General features: G+C 50.0%; 1 protein-coding gene across 1 annotated transcript in view; it reads left to right on the top strand.

Annotated features, from left to right (window-relative positions):
- The first annotated feature begins 578 nt into the window (after nt 1-578).
- Nucleotides 579-18,656, top strand: part of ZDHHC15 (zinc finger DHHC-type palmitoyltransferase 15) — a 56,336-nt gene continuing 38,258 nt past the window's right edge. Inside the window, exons 1-3 of the mRNA XM_038748137.1 lie at nt 579-702; nt 11,205-11,231; nt 17,800-17,894. Of these exons, the coding sequence (XP_038604065.1) occupies nt 579-702; nt 11,205-11,231; nt 17,800-17,894 (246 nt within the window). The remainder of the gene's footprint in view (nt 703-11,204; nt 11,232-17,799; nt 17,895-18,656) is intronic.

Raw genomic sequence — 18,656 nt, 5'->3', positions numbered from 1 at the left:
TGTGCTCTGCACATAGTAAGCGCTCAATAAATACGATTGATTGATTGATTATGACTATTACGACTGATCGAATGAATGAAATGCCGTTATTATCATTACGATCGAATGGGTGAATGAAATGCCAGTATTAGTATTATTATTATTATTATTAAATGAACGAACGAAATGCCATCTTATTAGGGTTCAATGTGGATGAATGAAATACCGTTATTATGATGGTTATTACGATTGATTGAAGGGAACACCATTATTATGATTCTTGCGATTGACCGAGCGAATGAAATGCCATTATTATTATTATTATTATTACTATTATTATTATTATTATGACGATTGAACGAACGGTTGAAATACCAATTGCGATTGCGGACATTGGCGCCGGCAGGGGGCGCCGTGCAGGCGGGCGGGCGGCCGGCAGGTGGCGCTGCGGCGCCAGGGGCGGCCGGCCCAGGCCGAGGCAGTCGAGCGCCGAGCGCCGAGCGCGCATGCGCCGCCCGGCTCCCCGCCCCGAGGCCGGCGAGCGTCGAGCGCCGAGCGCGCATGCGCCGAGCGTCGGGCGGAGAGAGGGAGGAAGGAAGATGGCCCCGTCGGGGGGCTTTGGGTGCCGCGGCTGCCGGCGGGCCCTGGCCTGGCTGCCCGTGCTCATCATCGTCCTCGTCGTGGCCTGGGCCTACTACGCCTACGTGTTCGAGCTGTGCGTTGGTAAGCGAGGGCGGGAAGGCGGGGGGCTCCTCAGCCCCAGAGCATCCGGGGACCCTCAGGCCGGGCAACATCCGGGGACCCTCAGGCCGGGCAACATCCGGGGACCCTCAGCCCGGGGGCAGCGGCCTTCCCTCAGGCCGGCCAACATCCGGGGTCCCTCAGCTCGGGGGTAACGGTCTCCCCTCAGGCAGGGCAACATCCGGGGACCCTCAGCTTGGGGGTAACGGTCTCCCCTCAGGCAGGGCAACATCCGGGACCCCTCAGCCCAAGGTCCAGCAGCCTCCCCTCAGCCTGAGGCCTAGCACACACATCCTCAGCCCGAGGTCATCATCACCATCATCAGCAGTTGTATTTATTGAGCGCTTACTATGTGCAGAGCACTGTGCTAAGCGCTTGGGAAGTACAAATTGGCAACAGGTCTAGCAACATTCCCTCAGCCCAAGGTCTAGCAATATCCCCCCAGCCCGAGGCCTAGCACACGCCCCCTCAGCCCAAGGTCTAGCAGCCTCCCCTCAGCCCGAGGCCTAGCCCCACACCCCCTCAGCCCAAGGTCTAGCAACCTCCCCTCAGCCCAAGGTCTAGCAACTTCCCCTCAGCCCGAGGCCTAGCACACACACCCTCAGCCCGAGGCCTAGCACACACACCCTCAGCCCAAGGTCTAGCAGCTTCCCCTCAGCCCGAGGCCTAGCACATGCACCCTCAGCCCAAGGTCTAGCAACATCCCCTCAGCCCAAGGTCTAGCACCCTCCCCTCAGCCCGAGGCCTAGCACACACACCCTCAGCCCGAGGTCTAGCAACCTCCCCTCAGCCCGAGGCCTAGCACACACACCCTCAGCCCGAGGTCTAGCAACCTCCCCTCAGCCCGAGGCCTAGCACACACTCCCTCAGCCCAAGGTCTAGCAACCTCCCCTCAGCCCAAGGTCTAGCAATATCCCCTCCCCTCAGCCCGAGGCCTAACACACACACCCTCAGCCCAAGGTCTAGCAGCCTCCCCTCAGCCCAATGTCTAGCAATATCCCCCCAGCCCGAGGCCTAGCACACACACCCTTCAGCCCCGGGTCTAGCAGCCTCCCCTCAGCCCGAGACCTAGCCCCACACACCCTCAGCCCAAGGTCTAGCAACCTCCCCTCAAGCCCAAGGTCTAGCAACCTCCCCTCAGCCCGAGGCCTAGCGCACACACCCTCAGCCCAAGGTCTAGCAGCCTCCCAAGGCCTAGCACACACCCCCTCAGCCCGAGGCCTAGCCCCACACACCCTCAGCCCAAGGTCTAGCAGCCTCCCCTCAGCCCGAGGCCTAGCACACACACCCTCAGCCCAAGGTCTAGCAGCCTCCCAAGGCCTAGCACACACCCCCTCAGCCCAAGGCTTAGCCCCACCCACCCTCAACCCAAGGTCTAGCAACCTCCTTTCAGCCCGAGGCCTAGCACACACACCCTCAGCCGAAGGTCTAGCACCCTCCCCTCAGCCCAAGGCCTAGCACCACACCCCCTCAGCCCAAGGTCTAGCAGCCTCCCCTCAGCCCGAGACCTAGCCCCACACACCCTCAGCCCAAGGTCTAGCAGCCTCCCCTCAGCCCGAGGCCTAGCACACACACCCTCAGCCCAAGGTCTAGCAGCCTCCCAAGGCCTAGCACACACCCCCTCAGCCCAAGGCTTAGCCCCACCCACCCTCAACCCAAGGTCTAGCAACCTCCTTTCAGCCCGAGGCCTAGCACACACACCCTCAGCCCGAGGTGTAGCACACGCACCCTCAGCCCAAGGTCTAGCATCCTCCCCTCAGCCCGAGGCCTAGCACACACACCCTCAGCCCGAGGTCTAGCAACCTCCCCTCAGCCCGAGGCCTAGCACACACACCCTCAGCCCGAGGCCTAGCACACACACCCTCAGCCCGAGGTCTAGCAACCTCCCCTCAGCCCGAGGCCTAGCGCACACACCCTCGGCCCGAGGTGTAGCACACACCCCCTCAGCCCAAGGTCTAGCAACCTCCCCTCAGCCCAAGGTCTAGCAATATCCCCCCAGCCCGAGGCCTAGCACACACACCCTTCAGCCCCAGGTCTAGCACCCTCCCCTCAGCCCGAGACCTAGCCCCACACACCCTCAGCCCAAGGTCTAGCAGCCTCCCCTCAGCCCGAGGCCTAGCGCACACACCCTCAGCCCAAGGTCTAGCAGCCTCCCAAGGCCTAGCACACACCCCCTCAGCCCAAGGTCTAGCAACCTCCCTTCAGCCCGAGGCCTAGCACACGCACCCTCAGCCCAAGGTCTAGCAGCCTCCCCTCAGCCCGAGGCCTAGCCCCACACCCCCTCAGCCCAAGGTCTAGCAACTTCTCAACCGGAGGCCTAGCCCCACACCCCCTCAGCCCAAGGTCTAGCAGCTTCCCCTCAGCCCAAGGTCTAGCAGCCTCCCCTCAGCCCGAGGCCTAGCCCCACACCCCCTCAGCCCAAGGTCTAGCAACATCCCCTCAGCCCAAGGTCTAGCAACGTCCCCTCAGCCCGAGGTCTAGCAACCTCCCCTCAGCCTGAGGCCTAGCTCACGCACCCTCAGCCCAAGGTCTAGCAACCTCCCCTCAGCCTGAGGCCTAGCCCCACACACCCTCAGCCCAAGGTCTAGCAACATCCCTTCAGCCCAAGGTCCATCCCCAGGCACCCTCAGCCCAGGGGCCAGCAGCCTCCCCTCGGCTTGGTCCCCATCCTGCAACTTCCCCTCAGCCTGGGGCCCGGCCATGACCCTTTGCCAAAGTTCCAGCATTCATTCATTCATTCAGTCAGTCATTTTTCATTCATTCATTCAATCATATTTATTGAGAGCTTACTGGGTGCAGAGCACTGTACTAAGCACTTCGGAAGTACAAGTTGGGAACAGAGAGAGACAGTCCCTACCCAGCAGTGGGCTCACAGTCTAGAAGGGGGAAGACAGACAACGAAACAACACATAGTAACAAAATAAAATAAATAGAATAGTAAATACAAGTAAAATAGAGTAAAAAATCTGTACAAACGTATATACAGGTGCTGTGGGGAGGGGAAGGAGGTAGGGCTCAGTCTGGGAAGGCCAGAGCACTGTACTAAGTGCTTGGGAAGTACAAGTCGGCAACATATAGAGACGGTCCCTACCCAACAACGGGCTCACAGTCTAGAAGGGGGAGACAGACAACAAAACACAACATGTAGACAGGTGTCAAAATAGAATAAATAGAATTATAGTTCTATGCACATCATTAACAAAATAAATAGAATAGTAAATATGTACATGTAAAGTGTCCTCAGCCTGGCCTCCAGCAGCCTCTCCCGGGGTCCGGCCACACACACGGAGCCCGGGGTCTCTCAGTGTTGTCCCTGCCTAGGGTTCAGCATTCCCCCAGCCAGTGGGCTGGGCCCCTTTATCCTCCCTTTCCACCCTTTCTTCTCCCACAGCAATACTACTAATAGTAATCGTGGTATTGGTTAAACGCTTACTATGTGTCAGGCACTATACTAAGTGCCGGGGTGGATACAAGCAAATAGGGTTGGACACAGTCCCCGTCCCACTTGGAGCCCACAGTCTCAATCCCCATTTTCCAGATGAGGGAACTGAGGCCCAGAGAAGTGAAATGACCTGCCCAGGTATTTAAGCCATTATCTGTGCATCGAGCAATGTGCTAATACGCGACAGTCGGGTCAGCCGCGGGTTTCTAAGTGCTATTAATCAGTTGGTGTTCGGTAATTTTTATTGAGCACCTACTATTTGCGAAGTACTGTGTGCAGTGCATGTGTTGAAATGCAAGTAGAAGATGTGATATAATCATTAATTGCAGAATTGTGGAAAGGTAAATCCGTGAATCATAGTGGGTGGGGAATGTGTCAGTTTTAAGCTTTTACTGTGTGCAGAGCATTGTACTAAGCACTTAGTAAAGTACAGTTCAACCATAAACGGTGACATTCCCTGTCCACAATGAGCTCACACGCCCAAGCGCTTAGTACAGTGCACACTGCGCTCAGTAAATACGATTGGAAAGATGAATAAGTGAATGTTAACATGAATTCACAAGGACTAAGAGAAGTGTATGAATGTAAGTTCTGAAGTGGACATTCATATGACGTGATCTGGGATGGGGGAAATTTGTCGGGGAAGGCTCTCTGGAGGAGGTGTGTTTTCGGAAGATTTTGCGGTTGGGGAAATGTGAGAGACTGTGAGCCCAACTTCTAGACTGTGAGCCCACAGTTGGGTAGGGACTGTCTCTATATGTTGCCAACTTGTACTTCCCAAGCGCTTAGTACAGTGCTCTGCACACAGTAAGCGCTCAGTAAATGCGATTTATTGATTGATTGCTATGGTAGATTTGCAGGGAGAGGGAGCTCCAGTCTGGGAGAAGGACGGGAGCGAGAGAGTTCAGTAGCTACAGAGTGGAGCGCGGGAGAGAGGCTAGAAAGAAGATGCTTTCAGCCTAACTCTGTCACCTGCAAGGACAGAATTAAGACTTTGACAAAATGCTTCGCTTTTGCTGTCATCTGGAAGTGGCCATCTAGGGCCATTTAGAATTTTCCCGTTTTGAGATTTAGGGGAACTGAAAGAATGTATAAACTTGGGACAGTGCCAAGAAAGAGTTCTTCCCCCCCCCCCCCTTTTTTTTTAATGGTATTTGTTACACATTTACTATATTCCAGGCTCTGTACTAAGCAGTGGGGTAGTAGATTCAAGCTAATCAGGGTGGTCACAGTCCCAGTCCATCATGGGGCGCAGTCTTAATTCCCATTTTACAGGTGAGGCTCAAAGTGAAACGACTTGCCCCAAATCATACAGCAGACAAATGGCAGAGGCAGAATTAGAACCCAGGTCCTTCTGGCTTCCAGGCCCGTGCTCTATCCACTAGGATACACCACTTCTCTAATTTATAGTGCTTCTCTCTTTTTATGATGATGAAAAAAGAACTTTAGTGGATAGGGAAAAGAAGTCTAGTCGAGGCTCAGATTCCCAGAGGATTGTGTTAAAATGTGAAATCATTCATTCAGTCATTTATTGAGTGCTTACTGTGTGTATAGCATTGTATTAAGGGCTTGGGAGAGTACAGTGTAACAACAAATAGACACATTCCTGCCCACAACCAGTTCACAGTGTAGAGGGGAAGATGGACATTAGTGTAAATAAACGGATTAATAAATAAATAAATTACAGATATATGTGCTGTGGGGATGAGTGGGAAGATGAATAAAGGAGCAAGTAAGAGCAGTGCAGGAGGGATTGGGAGAAGAGAGGAGGGCTTAGGGAAGGCTTCTTGGAAGAGATATGCCTTCAGTAAGGTTTCGAAGTGGGGGACAGCAATTATCTGACGGATATGAGCAGGGAGGACGTTCCAGGCCAGAGGTAGGATGTGAGCGAGAGGTCGGCGGCCAGATAGATGAGCTCCAGGTACGGTGAGAAGGGTAATATTAGAGGAGCAAAGTGTGTGGTTTGGGTTCGGGTGGGAGAATAGCAAGGTGAGGTAGGAGGGGGCAACATGTTGGACTGCTTTAAAGCCAGGTGAAGAGTTTTTGTTTGATGTGGAGGTGGCTGGGCGACCACCGGAGGTTCTTGAGGAGCGGGAAACCGAGCGCTGTGAATGTTTTCGAAGGATAAAGATTCGGGCAGCAGAATGGAGAGTGGACTGAGGCAGGGAGGTCAGCAAGGAGGCTGATGCGGTCATCCAGGCGGGACAGGGTGAATGCTTATACTAACGTGGGAGCAGTTTGGACAGAGAGGAAGGGATGCATTTTGGCGATGTCGTGACGATAGAACTGACAGGATTTAGTCACGGCTCAAAGTGGACGCTTGTCTCCATTCGAAGGGCATTACTGCAGAGTAAAGGGAGGGTCCTGATCTCTAGAGGAAGACCCTCCTCGCCCCCACCCCACCCCCAGTGCTATTTTCTCAAATGCCTACTTTTCTGTTTAAAGCCAGGGTGGTGTGTAGCGAGGCAGGACTGGTCTGTCACCCGAAGCTATACACAGGGGCCGAAATGATCTAGTTAGTCCCCAAATCAAACTGTTTTGGGGAGTTTAGATTCTTAGAAACAGTGGGGAGGGGGCGAATGACAGTCTCTAGTCCATCAGTAGTATTTATTGAGCACCTTGTGCAGAACACTTGAGAGAGTACAGTAGAGTAAGGACAGGATTCCTACCCTCAAGGTGTTTGCAGTGTAGCTGGGGAGGTGGGCAGTAAAATAAATTAAAAGTGGGGGGAAGTAATAGAGTATTAAATACGTGCTAAAGGGCCACGGGGTTGGTGGGGGGAATGAGTGCCCACATGACTGTAAGTTCTCTACCCCCTTCCCCGCCACACAGCACTTGTGTATATTTGTACATATTTATTATTCTCTTTATTTTATGAATGATGTGTATATACCTATTGTTCTGTTTATCCATTTTGATGCTATTGATGCCTGTCTACTTGTTTTGTTGTCTGTCTCCCCCCTTCTAGACTCTGAGCTCATTGTTGGGTAACAATGGTCTCTATCTGTTGCCGAATTGCACTTTCCAAGCAATCAATCAATCATATTTATTGAGAGCTTACTGTGTGCAGAGCACTGTACTAAGCGCTTAGGAAGTGCAAGTTGGCAACATATGGAGACAGTCCCTACCCAACAGTGGGTTCACAGTCTAAAAGGGGGAATTAGTACAGTGCTCTGCACAAAGTAAGCGCTCAAAAAATACGATTGAATGACTGGGTGGTGTCAAAGTACTGAGGCAGCAAGAGGGGGGAATAGGGTTGTTGTATTGTCCTCTCCCACGCACTTAGTACAGTGCTTTGCATACAGTGAGCGCTCAGTAAATACAAGTGAATGAATGAATAGGGCAGGGGGAGAGGAGAGATTAATCTTGGAGAACATCCTGGAGGCGGTGGGTCCTTTCAGAAGAGCCTTGTAGATAGGGAGAGCAGCAATCAGCCCGGTGGGAAGGGGGAGGAAGTTCCTGAGAGAAGGGAAGACCTGAGCAAGGTGGCTTCTCTGGAGAGAATATGGGGGAGGTAGGGGGGTTCCCTCTCCTGTTCAACCTGAGATTAATGAACCTTGTGGGGAGAACCTGGGGAAATGGAAATCTGCAAACCAAGGGGCAATGAACTACAACAATAATAATGATGATGATGATGGTATTAAGCTCTTACTATGTGTCATATACTGTTCTAAGTTGCTGGGTTAGGTAGATGCTAATGAGGCTGGACACAGTCCCTGACCCACATGGGGCTCCCACTCTCAATCCCCATTTTCCAGATGAGGTAACCGAGGCCCAGAGAAGTGAGGCGACTTGCCCAAGGTCACACAGCCGACAGGAGGCGGAGCCGTGATTAGACCCCAGGTCCTTCCCGTGCCCAGACCGGTGCTGTACCCCCTAAGCCGTACTGCTTCCTAATGCATTTCCACAGCCGTGAAAGTTGTTCACTCAGACCTAATCAAGCAAACTCCCAAGTGCTTAGTACAGTGTCTGCACATAGTTTTGACTCATCTTTTCTCGCTGTCCCCCAAAGATCCATCTTACCTCCTTCCCTTCCCCACAGCACCTGTTTATATGTATATGTGTTTGTACATATTTATTACTCTATTTATTTACTTATTTATCTTGTACATATCTATTCTGTTTATTTTACTTTGTTAGTATGTTTGGTTTTGTTCTCTGTCTCCCCCTTCTAGACTGTGAGCCTGCTGTTGGGTAGGGACTGTCTCTATATGTTGCCCAAGAGCTTAGTACAGTGCTCTGCACCCAGTAAGCGCTCAATAAATACGATTGATTGATTGATTGATCTTAGGTTGGGTGTGGGTTCCTCCACAGACCCTCACATTTCCAGCTGGTCAGATTTTCAACCCTCCTCCTGTCAGTGATGCTTCCGTGTGAAGAGAGCCTCCGGACGCCCCAGTCCTAACCTGGCTGTCTCTGGCATTTTGAGTTTTCCTTGAGGAGGACACCAGCTCCTCCACCTCACCCTGAAAACGGGAGGATCCATTTCTCCAGAAGCACATCAAAGGGAGCGTCCTGAGGTTGAAAAAATAGGAGAAAAGTCCTGGCCAAGGACTCTTGTTGGGAACTTGAGTCATCTAACACCCCAACGGCAAGCCGTGGCTAGAAGGATTAGAGAGGGTGTGCGGTTGTACATCCAGTCCCAAATCCCTCTGTCTTGGCTAGGGGATTTACCCATGGAATTGTGTAACACACACTTACACAAAAAAAGAGCCTAATAATGCGCCCAGTCTTTAAAAACTTGGGATGGGCCTGTGGTAGATTTCGGTCTTAAATTAGCACACATGGCCAAAGGGTTTTTACGTCTTGCCCCGCCCAGCCGAAGGAAGGGGTTATTAGGGAGGGAAAGGAAGGTAGAAATGGCAGTCAAATACCACAGTCTTTTTGGAATGTACTCCTTATTTTTTTTTCCCTCTTCAGAGGCCTACTGCTTCCAGCAAGCAGAGGTTGCCAGAAAATCCGCCCCCCCTTCTTATCTCTGCTTCTCAAAACAAATTGCCCCTCTTAATTTCTTTTAGGAGCCAAACAGTTTTCATTTCTACTCTCTACTGGGTCAAGAAAGGGACAGGGCGTTGGGAGGCAGAGGAGACGTCTCCAGAAGTAGCACGGCCTAGTTGGGTAGACCAGGGGCTTGGGAGTCAGAAGGACCTGGGTTCTAATCCTGCCTCCACAACACTTGTGTGCTGTGTCACCTCGGGCAAGTCGCTTCACTTCTCCGGGCCTCAGGTCCCCCATCTGGAAAATGGGGACTAAGACTTGGAGCCCTGTGTTAGAACCACTCACCTGACGACACAAGGGTCATCTTGCTCACTTACTTTGGAAGATAAACAAAAGGGGCCTTGGTCAATCCAAGCATTCAGAAGGGGTAAAGATGTGAAATCGGGTCAGAATCCCAAAGGGAACTCGGAGTTTTCTTTGAAGAGTGAGAGACTGGTTAAACATGGTGTTGGATAACATATTTTAGTCAAAAATATTGAAAAGAGCATTCAAGACTCTAGACCATAAGCCCACTGTGGCAGAGAATATGTCTGTTTATTGTTGTATTGTACTCTCCCAAGCTCTTAGTACGGTGCTGTACACACAGTAAGCGCTCAATAAATACAATCGAATGAATGAATGACATCGACTGCATCCAAATTGATTAGTTTGTATCTCCCCCAGCTCTTAGAATCAGTCAACTGTATTGAGCGTTTACTGTAGTGGAAAGAGCAATGGTCTGAGAGTCAGAGACCTGGGTTTTAATCCTGGCTCCTCCACTTGTCTACTGTGTGACCTTGGGCGAGTCACTTCACTTCTCTGGGCCTCAGTCTCTTCACCTGTCAAATGGGGATTAAGACTGTGAGACCCATCTGGAACATGAACCGTGTCCAGCCCGATAATCTTGTATCTACCTTAGCGCTTAGTATAGTGCCTGGCACATGGTAAGCGCTTAACAGACTCCACAATCATTATTATTATTACTTGGGAGAGTACACTATAACAGTAAACAAACACATTTGCTGCCCACAGCAAAGCTTACAGTCTAGAGCTTAGAACTATGCCTGACACATAGTAAGTGTTTAACAATTATCGTAAAGAAAAAAGAGAGGGAGAAAGGGCACACCGAATATTCCTTTTGAGGAAGGTGCTCAGTACGTATACAAAAGGGCAAATAATGATCTCCACCCACTCGCTTAGCCAGCAAGAGTAGCTGTGGAACAACAGCAGTCGTCCTCTTCTTAAAAATAATCATTATGGTATTTGATCATCGCTTACTATGTGCCAGACACCGTACTAAGCGCTGAGGTACATCCAAGCAAATTGGGTTGGACACAGTCCCTATCCCACACAGAGCTCCTAGTTTCAATCCCCGTTTTCCAGATGAGGGAACTGAGGCCCAGGGAAGTGAAGCGACTTGCCCAAGGTCACACAGCCGACAAGCGGGTGGAGTCAGGCCCTTGCCCTGTGCACTACGCCACGCTGCATGTGTGGGCATCAGTCAGGATCCTCCCAAACGTCTTGGGTTGGGCAAGCGGAGATCCACCCTTAACCAAGACTGGCCCGTGGAAAGCTTCCCTGCTCCTCCCGTTGGCACAGACGAAAGGAAAAACATTATAGACGGTCCTTTCAGGCCTTCCATCCTGAGGTTCTCCAACTGGCGACGGCGGAGGAATCAACCAGCTGGGGGTAACTCTAGGAGGATGGATGTGGGAAGAGGAAAGATGTCAGAGAAGCCCCTCGTTAGCTCCTGTCGATCCTCAGTATCGGTCGGTGAGGTTTGTGGAAGCATAGGAACAAGGCCCCATGGAGTGGATCTAAGAAAAAGAAAGCTTCCCACCCGCGAGGAGAGAGAGAAAAGGGTGTCACACACGAGTCTGAGCATGCAGTACCTCTGTTCCCAGAACAAAGGATGAGCACCATTACCCTGGAGGCTCGTTCCCAGTGCCCCACTTAGCACGGAAATTAGAAATGCCCACTTGGGAATTTGGATCAGAGTCAGATGCCTCAACACTACTAATTATTTTCCTCCCCCCGCCCCTCTTTTTTTTTTTTTACCCAACAGTGACTGTGACCAACCCAATTGAAAAAGGTAAGATAAGTTCATACACTGCTCTGACCAGGCCAAGCGCCATTTTCTGTCATCCGTTCACTCGTTCCCCCCTCTAATAATGATAATAATGGCATTTATTAAGCGCTTACTATGTGCAAAGTACTGTTCTAAGCGCTGGGGAGGTTACAAGGTGATCAGGTTGTCCCACGGGGGGCTCACAGTCTTCATCCCCATTTTACAGATGAGGGAACTGAGGCCCAGAGAAGTGAAGTGACTTGCCCAAAGTCACACAGCTGACAATTGGCAGAGCCGGGATTTGAACCCATGACCTCTGACTCCAAAGCCCGGGCTCTTTTGCACTGAGCCACGCTGCTTCTCTAGACTGCGAGCTCGTCGTGGGCAGGGACTGTCACCGTATATCGCTGTACTGTACCCTTCCAAGCCCTTAGTACCATGCTGTGCACACAGTAAGCGCTTAAGAAATACGATCGAATGAATGAATTCATTCAGTAGCACTCACTGAGAGCCTACCGCCTTTAGAGAAATAATAATAGAAGGTATGCTCTTCTAGGGTCAAAAGACAGAAATCAAAGATGCTGGGGTCTCCGGAAACTTTAAAAGCCATACTATTTTAATAATAATAATGATGGTATTTATTAAGTGCTTACTGTGTGCCAAGCACTGCGATAGATACAAGGTAATCAGGTTGTCCCACGTGGGGTTCACATTCTTAATCCCCATTTTACAGACAAGGTAACTGAGGCACAGAAAAGGGAGGTGACTTTCCCAAAGTCACACAGCTGATAAGTGGCAGAGCCGGGATTAGAACCCGCGACCTCTGACTCCCAAGCCCGGGCTCTTTCCACTGAGCCGCACTGCTTCTCTTCGTACTTATTGAGCCTTTTACAGTTTTCGTCCTTGTTTTGAATCACTCTTCAGAAACAGCATGGCCTAGTGGAGTCAGAAGGTCCTGGGTTCTAGTCCCGGCTCGGCCACTTGTCTGCCGTGTGACTTTGGGCTTGTCACTTTGCTTCTCTGGGCCTGCCTCAGTTCCCTCATCTGTAAAATGGGGGTTGGCACTGTGAGCCCCGCGTGGGACAGGGACCGTGTCCAACCCGATTTGCTGGTATCCACCCCAGGCCGTAGTACCGTGCCAGACACATAGTAAGTGCTTAACAAATGCCACAATTCTTATTGCTGTTGTCGTTTCTGTGTTTATTATAATTATTCTTCTTCTTAGGGTGATAAAAGCCCCGACTACCGTTAGCCTCATTTTGCAAGTGACACAAAGTATCTTGACCTGAGATCTCACAGCCCATCACCTCCAGGATTGAAGCTCAGAATTCCTTGGCCCTTTGGGAGAGCCTCACTAGACCAGGAGGGGAAATTCTGGAAAAAACTTTGCTGCCAACTGATCCCTCTTGTTGCCTGTGGGTACAGGCATTAGGATCCAGTGACCCCCCTGCCAGCATCCAAACCTTTGTCCGTCTCCATGATTTGCAGGCCATAGTGAAGACAGTCTCATCATTGCAAGTTATTATTATTGTTATTATTATTACGATAAGCACTTACTATGTGCCAGGCACTGTTTTAATAATAATAATAATTAGGCATTTGTTAAGCTTGGGGTGGATTCAAGCAAATCGGGTTGGACACGGTCCCGATCCCACGTGGGGCTCGCAGTCTCAATCCCCATTTTATAGACCAGGGAACTGAGGCTCAGAGAAGGGAAGTGACTTGCCCAAGGTCACCCAGCAGACAAGTAGCAGAGCTGGGATTAGAACCCATGACCTTCTGAGTCCCAGGCCAGTACTCTATCCTGATGCCATGCTGCTTCTCGTATCGTGCTTAAGAGCCGGGGTAGATTCATTTATTCATTCAACCATATTTATTGAGCGCTTACCGTGTGCAGAGCACTGTACTAAGCGCTCGGGAGAGAACAGTATAGTAACACAACAGACACACTCCTTGCCCACAGCGAGCTTACGGTCTAGAGGGGGAGACAGACAATATAAATAAATTACAGATATGTAGATAAGTGCTGTGGGGCTGGGGGGGGATGAATAAAGGGAGCAAGTCAGGGCGACGCAGAAGGGAGTGGGAAATGAGGAAAAGCGGGGGCTTAGGGAAGGCCTCCTGGAGGAGATGCGAGCTAGTCAGGTTGGACACAGCACCTTTCCGACACGGGGCTCACAGTCTTAATCCCCGTTTTGCAGATGAGGGAACTAAGGCCCAGAGAAGTGAAGCAACTTCCCCAAGGTCCCACAGCAGACAAGTGGCGGAGCTGGGATTAGAACCCAGGTCCTTCGGAATCCCAGGCCCGGGCCCAATCCACCAGGCCAGGGTCTGTAGGATTGCTTCTTCATTTCCTTGGACAAAATTTCCAGCTGCCAGCAGCCACTTGGAAGGGGAAACTTTAGATCTCTCCCAGCGGACCCTGGCTGCTCACTGAAACCGTGTTATGATCAAATCTTGCCCCCTTTGGGTCCGATTTTCCTTCCATAGGGGCTGTCTCATTATGTTGCCAACTTGTACTTCCCAATCTCTTAGTATAGTGCTCTGCACACAGTAAGCGCTCAATAAATGCGATTGATTGATTGATTGATTGACTGCAACCTCCCCAACCCCTTAGCCTTAGATTGCGAGTCCCTTGCAGAGAGCCTGGGATCGTGTCTATTCCTCATCCTTGTATTTCTTTCCCGGAACTTAGTGCAGCCCTCTAGAGCAAGCACATGATAAATATTACCGCTAATAACAACAGTAATAATCGTGGTATTTATTAAGTGCTAACTATGTACCAGGCACCGTACTAAGCACTGGGGTAGATACAAGCAAATCGGTTTAGACACAGTCCCTGTCCCATATGGGGCTCACGCTCTTAATCCCCATTTTACAGATGAAGTAACTGAGGCCCAGAGAAGTGAAGTGACTTGCCCATGGTCACACAGCAGACATGAGGCAAACCTGGGGTTAGAACCCACCTCCTCTTGCTCCGACCCGTGCTCTTTCCACTGGTCCACACTGCCACTTGTATGTGCCAGTGCAGTGATACACTCACTGCTCTTCCTAACCCAGATTTTAGAACCTCGCAAGACTCAAATTCACGAGGCGAAACGAGTTCGAAATTACGATTTAGAAGAGGCTACTGGGGAATTTTCTGACCGTAAAACGGTGTTTAGATACATTCATTCATTCATTCAGTCGTATTTATTGAGCATCTGCTGTGTGCAGAGCATGGTACTAATCAATCAATCGTATTTATTGAGCGCTTGCTGTGTGCAGAGCACTGTACTAAGCGCTTGGAAAGTACAATTCAGCAACAGAGCCCAAGAACGGGCTCACGGGACGTTGCCAAGGGAATTTGTGATCCCCTTCCTCGGAGCCGTGTACAATTTAGGACATGTCCTCTTGACTGGAATGGTTTAGTTTCAGCCTTGCCCGGGGGCCAGGAGTTGCACTAGATAACTTCTCGAAGCCTCACCCAATCCTCTCATTTTGTGTTTCGCTTCAACCTGTTTTGTGCACCAAAAACAGAAATTCCACATGTGGATGTCAGCTAAGTCATGGTCAGAATCCAAATAGGGAACAGTGTCATTGCTTAGGAAAAGAAACCTTTCTCAGTTGCCCAATGGGAAAATCAAAAATCTCAAATCTTTATTTATTTTTTTGTTAAGCGATTACTATGTGCCAGGCACTGTACTAAGAACTGGGGTAGTTACAAGCTAGTCAGGTTGGACACAGTTCTTTTCCCACACGGGGCTCACAGTCTTAATCCCCATTTTACAGATGAGGGAACTGAGGCACAGAGAAGTTGTCACTTACCCAAGGCCACACAAAATCTTTTCCTCCCAGACCTTGGAGCCACCGCTTCAGAAGCCTTCTGTTCTTTTCTGGTAATGATTTCTTCTAAAATCCCATTATCGATCACTCTAAGTGATGATGTTATTTCTGTAGCATCTTTCCTCCAAGGAACTCTTCTTATGGTATTTAAGTGCTTGCTTTGGGTCAGGCACTGTACTAAACGTTGGGGTAGATACAAGCTGACCAAGGTGGACACAGTCTGTGTCCCATAAAGGGCTCACAGTTTTAATCCCCACTATACAGAGGAGGTAACTGAGTCCCAAAGAAGGGAAAGATTAGAGAGGGCATCCACATTCCTCCTACTGTCAGCTCGCTGTGGGCAGGGAATGTGTCTGTTTGTTGTTGCATTGTCCCCTCCCAAGCGCATAGTACAGTGCTCTGCACACAGTAAGCGCTCAATAATTACGATTGAATGAATGAACGAACTCCATTCAGGGGTGCCGTGCCGCTCGATTTTTGCTCGGCGATTGGTTGGGTTTCCTGCCGTTGTTTGCTACTCTTCCCCCAAAACCTCCTGGCTTTGCAGATGAGAACGCCTGGCAGAGTCCTGGCTTTCATATGGTAATAATAATAATAATGTTGGCATTTGTTAAGCGCTTACTATGTGCAAAGCACTGTTCTAAGCGCTGGGGGGGATACAAAGTGATCAGGTTGTCCCATGTGGGGTTCACAGTCTTAATCCCCATTTTACAGATGAGGTAACTGAGGCTCAGAGAAGTGAAGTGACTTGCCCAAGGTCACACAGCAGACATGTGGCGGAGCCGGGATTCGAACCCATGACCTCTGACTCCAAAGCCTGTGCTCTTTCCACTGCCCACCCCCAGGGTCTGACCACTGCCAGAGCAACAGAGGGATCCCTGGCACCTGTTGGCTTAAGAGAGACGTTTTCCCTTTTCCATTTTGCGAGCCGCGGCAGCTTGGGAAGGCGGTTTTCCAGCCGTTTGATATCCCCAGTGGTAGAAAAATCTCCCTGGAACATCACACGTACCCATGGCTCCGCTGGGTACAAGATGGCCATTCCAGGGGCCAGGGGATTAATTAGAAAGAGGTGTGCGTTGGAAAGAGAGAGAGAAAATACGGGAGAACTTTGGCACCGTTGGGAGTCGCAGCTGAAAAGCGTCATAATAATAATGGCATTTGTTAAGAGCTTACTATGTCCCGAGCGCTCTACTAAGGGATGGGGTGGATACAAGGAAATGGGGTTGGACACAGCAGTCCCTGTCCCACGTGGGGCTCCCAGTCTTTATCCCCATTTACAGATGAGGGAATTGAAGCACCGAGAAGTGAAGTGACTCACCCAGGGTCATACAGCAGACAAAAGGCAGAGCCTGGATTAGCACCCAGGTCATTTGACTCCCAGGCCGGAGCTCTATCCACGGGGCCATGATGCGATTGTGAGCTCGTTGTGGGCAGGGATTGTCTCTGTTTATTGTTGTATTGTACTTTCCCAAGCGCCTAGTACAGTGCTCTGCGCACAGTAAGCGCTTAATAAATACAAATGAATGAATAATGCTGAGAAGCACAACACAGTCACGACAAGGCAGCTCTGTCCAAGATGGGAAACCTATGTTGTGTTTCCAACTCCTGCTTTCAATCAATCAATCAATCAATCAATCAATCGTATTTATTGAGCGCTTACTATGTGCAGAGCACTGTACTAAGCGCTTGGGAAGTACAAATTGGCAACACATAGAGACAGTCCCTACCCAACAGTGGGCTCACAGTCTAAAAGGGGGAGACAGAGAACAGAACCAAACATACCAACAAAATAAAATAAATAGGATAGAAATGTACAAGTAAAATAAATAAATAAATAGAGTAATAAATATGTACAACCATATATACATATATACAGGTGCTGTGGGGAAGGGAAGGAGGTAAGATGGGGGGATGGAGAGGGGGACGAGGGGGAGAGGAAGGAAGGGGACTTTGGGGGTGTCTGGAGCGTGAGTTCAGTTGTCCCCCAGCCCCCCATTCCATCTCTTTAGACTATAAGCTCGTCGTGGGCAGGGGTTGGGTCTGTTTATTGTTCTATTGCACTTTCCTAAGCACTTAGCACAGTGCTTTGTACACATTAAGCGCCCAATAAATACGATCGAATGAATCGCTTTTCCCCACAGCGGCCTCAGGAAGGAGGGGTGTTTTCCTCCGAGGCTCACTTGGGACTCACAGTTTGTCCTCAGTTCTTGCACTGCCTTCCCATCCCAGAATGAGCACATTCCTAATGATTCCGGGCTCTCTGTTAGGAACAGGAAAGCTCATGGAGAAGCAGCGTGGCCTAGCGGAAAGAGCACGGGCCCAAGAGTCATTAGGACCTAAATTCTAATCCCACACACTGCCACTCTCATTCATTCAGTCGTATTTATCGGGCACTTACCTTGTACAGAGCACTGTGTTCAGTGCTTGGGAGAGTACAGTATATCCCTGCCCACACAAGCCTACAGTCTAGAGACTCTCCACCTGTCTACTGTGTCGCCTTGGGCAAGTCATTTAACTTCTCTTGCCTATTAGTTATAAAATGGGGACTAAGACTTTGAGGCCTGTGTGGGACGGGGACTGAGTCCAACACAATTGCCTTGTATCTACCTTATTGCTCTGTACAGTGCCTGGCACTTGGTAAGTGCTTAACAAATACCACTGCTGTTGTTATTATTATTATTATTAGAACGATTTGTGTTTCCTCATCAGAACTTTCTGCGCTCCGTTTGCAGTTAGCCAAGCATAACCGTGACAATTTTTCTTTCAGCCGTCTACCTCACCGCTTTCCACGCCATCTTTGTGCTTTTTGCCTGGACCTACTGGAAGTCTATTTTTACCCTGCCTTGCCAGCCAAACAAAAAGGTAAGACTTCCAACTACCTCGTGAGCTCCTCGGTGCCGATAGACCAAGAGATGAGAGAAATGGAGGTTCCCCCCTAAGCCAAGGCAACAGACCTGGTGCATGGGGGATTTAGACTTCTAGACGGGAGTGGTCATTAAATTCTGAAACGCTAGGGAGAATGTGGAATCTTGGTCTCCGCAAGTCTCAAAGAATAAGATGAAATGATGCTTCCTGACCTTTTCCTTTCTGCAGGAGATCATAGTGGTAATTATTATTGTTATTGTGATATTTCTTAAGCACATTTGTTCCAGGCACTTTACTAAGCACTGGGGTAGATGTAGGTTAATCAGAACAGATGCAGTCCCTTGTGGGACTCATATTCTAGAGAAGAGGGGGAACAGAGAGACCTTGCCCGTCAGCATGCTAGAGAAACAGCGTGGCTTAGCGGAAAGAGCCCAGCCTTGGGGGTCAGAAGACCTGGGTTCTAATCCTGTCTCTATGTTTTACCTTTCATTCATTCAGTCATATTTATTGAGTGCTTACTGTCTGCAGAGTACTGTACTTAGTGCTTGGGAAAGAACAATACAACAATAACCAGTGACATTCCCTGCCCACAGTGAGCTCACAGTCTAGAGTGGGGGAGGCAGACGTTAATACAAATAAATAAAATGAGAGATCTGGACATAAGTGCTTTGGGGCTGGGAAGGGGGAACAGCAAAAGGACCAAGTCAGGGGAATATAGAAGGGAGTGGGAGATGAGGAAAAGTGGAGCTTAGCCTGGGA

Source organism: Tachyglossus aculeatus, chromosome 6 (genome assembly GCF_015852505.1).
Source record: "Tachyglossus aculeatus isolate mTacAcu1 chromosome 6, mTacAcu1.pri, whole genome shotgun sequence".
Lineage (NCBI taxonomy): Eukaryota > Metazoa > Chordata > Mammalia > Monotremata > Tachyglossidae > Tachyglossus > Tachyglossus aculeatus.
This window is presented reverse-complemented; position numbering and strand designations above follow the sequence as displayed.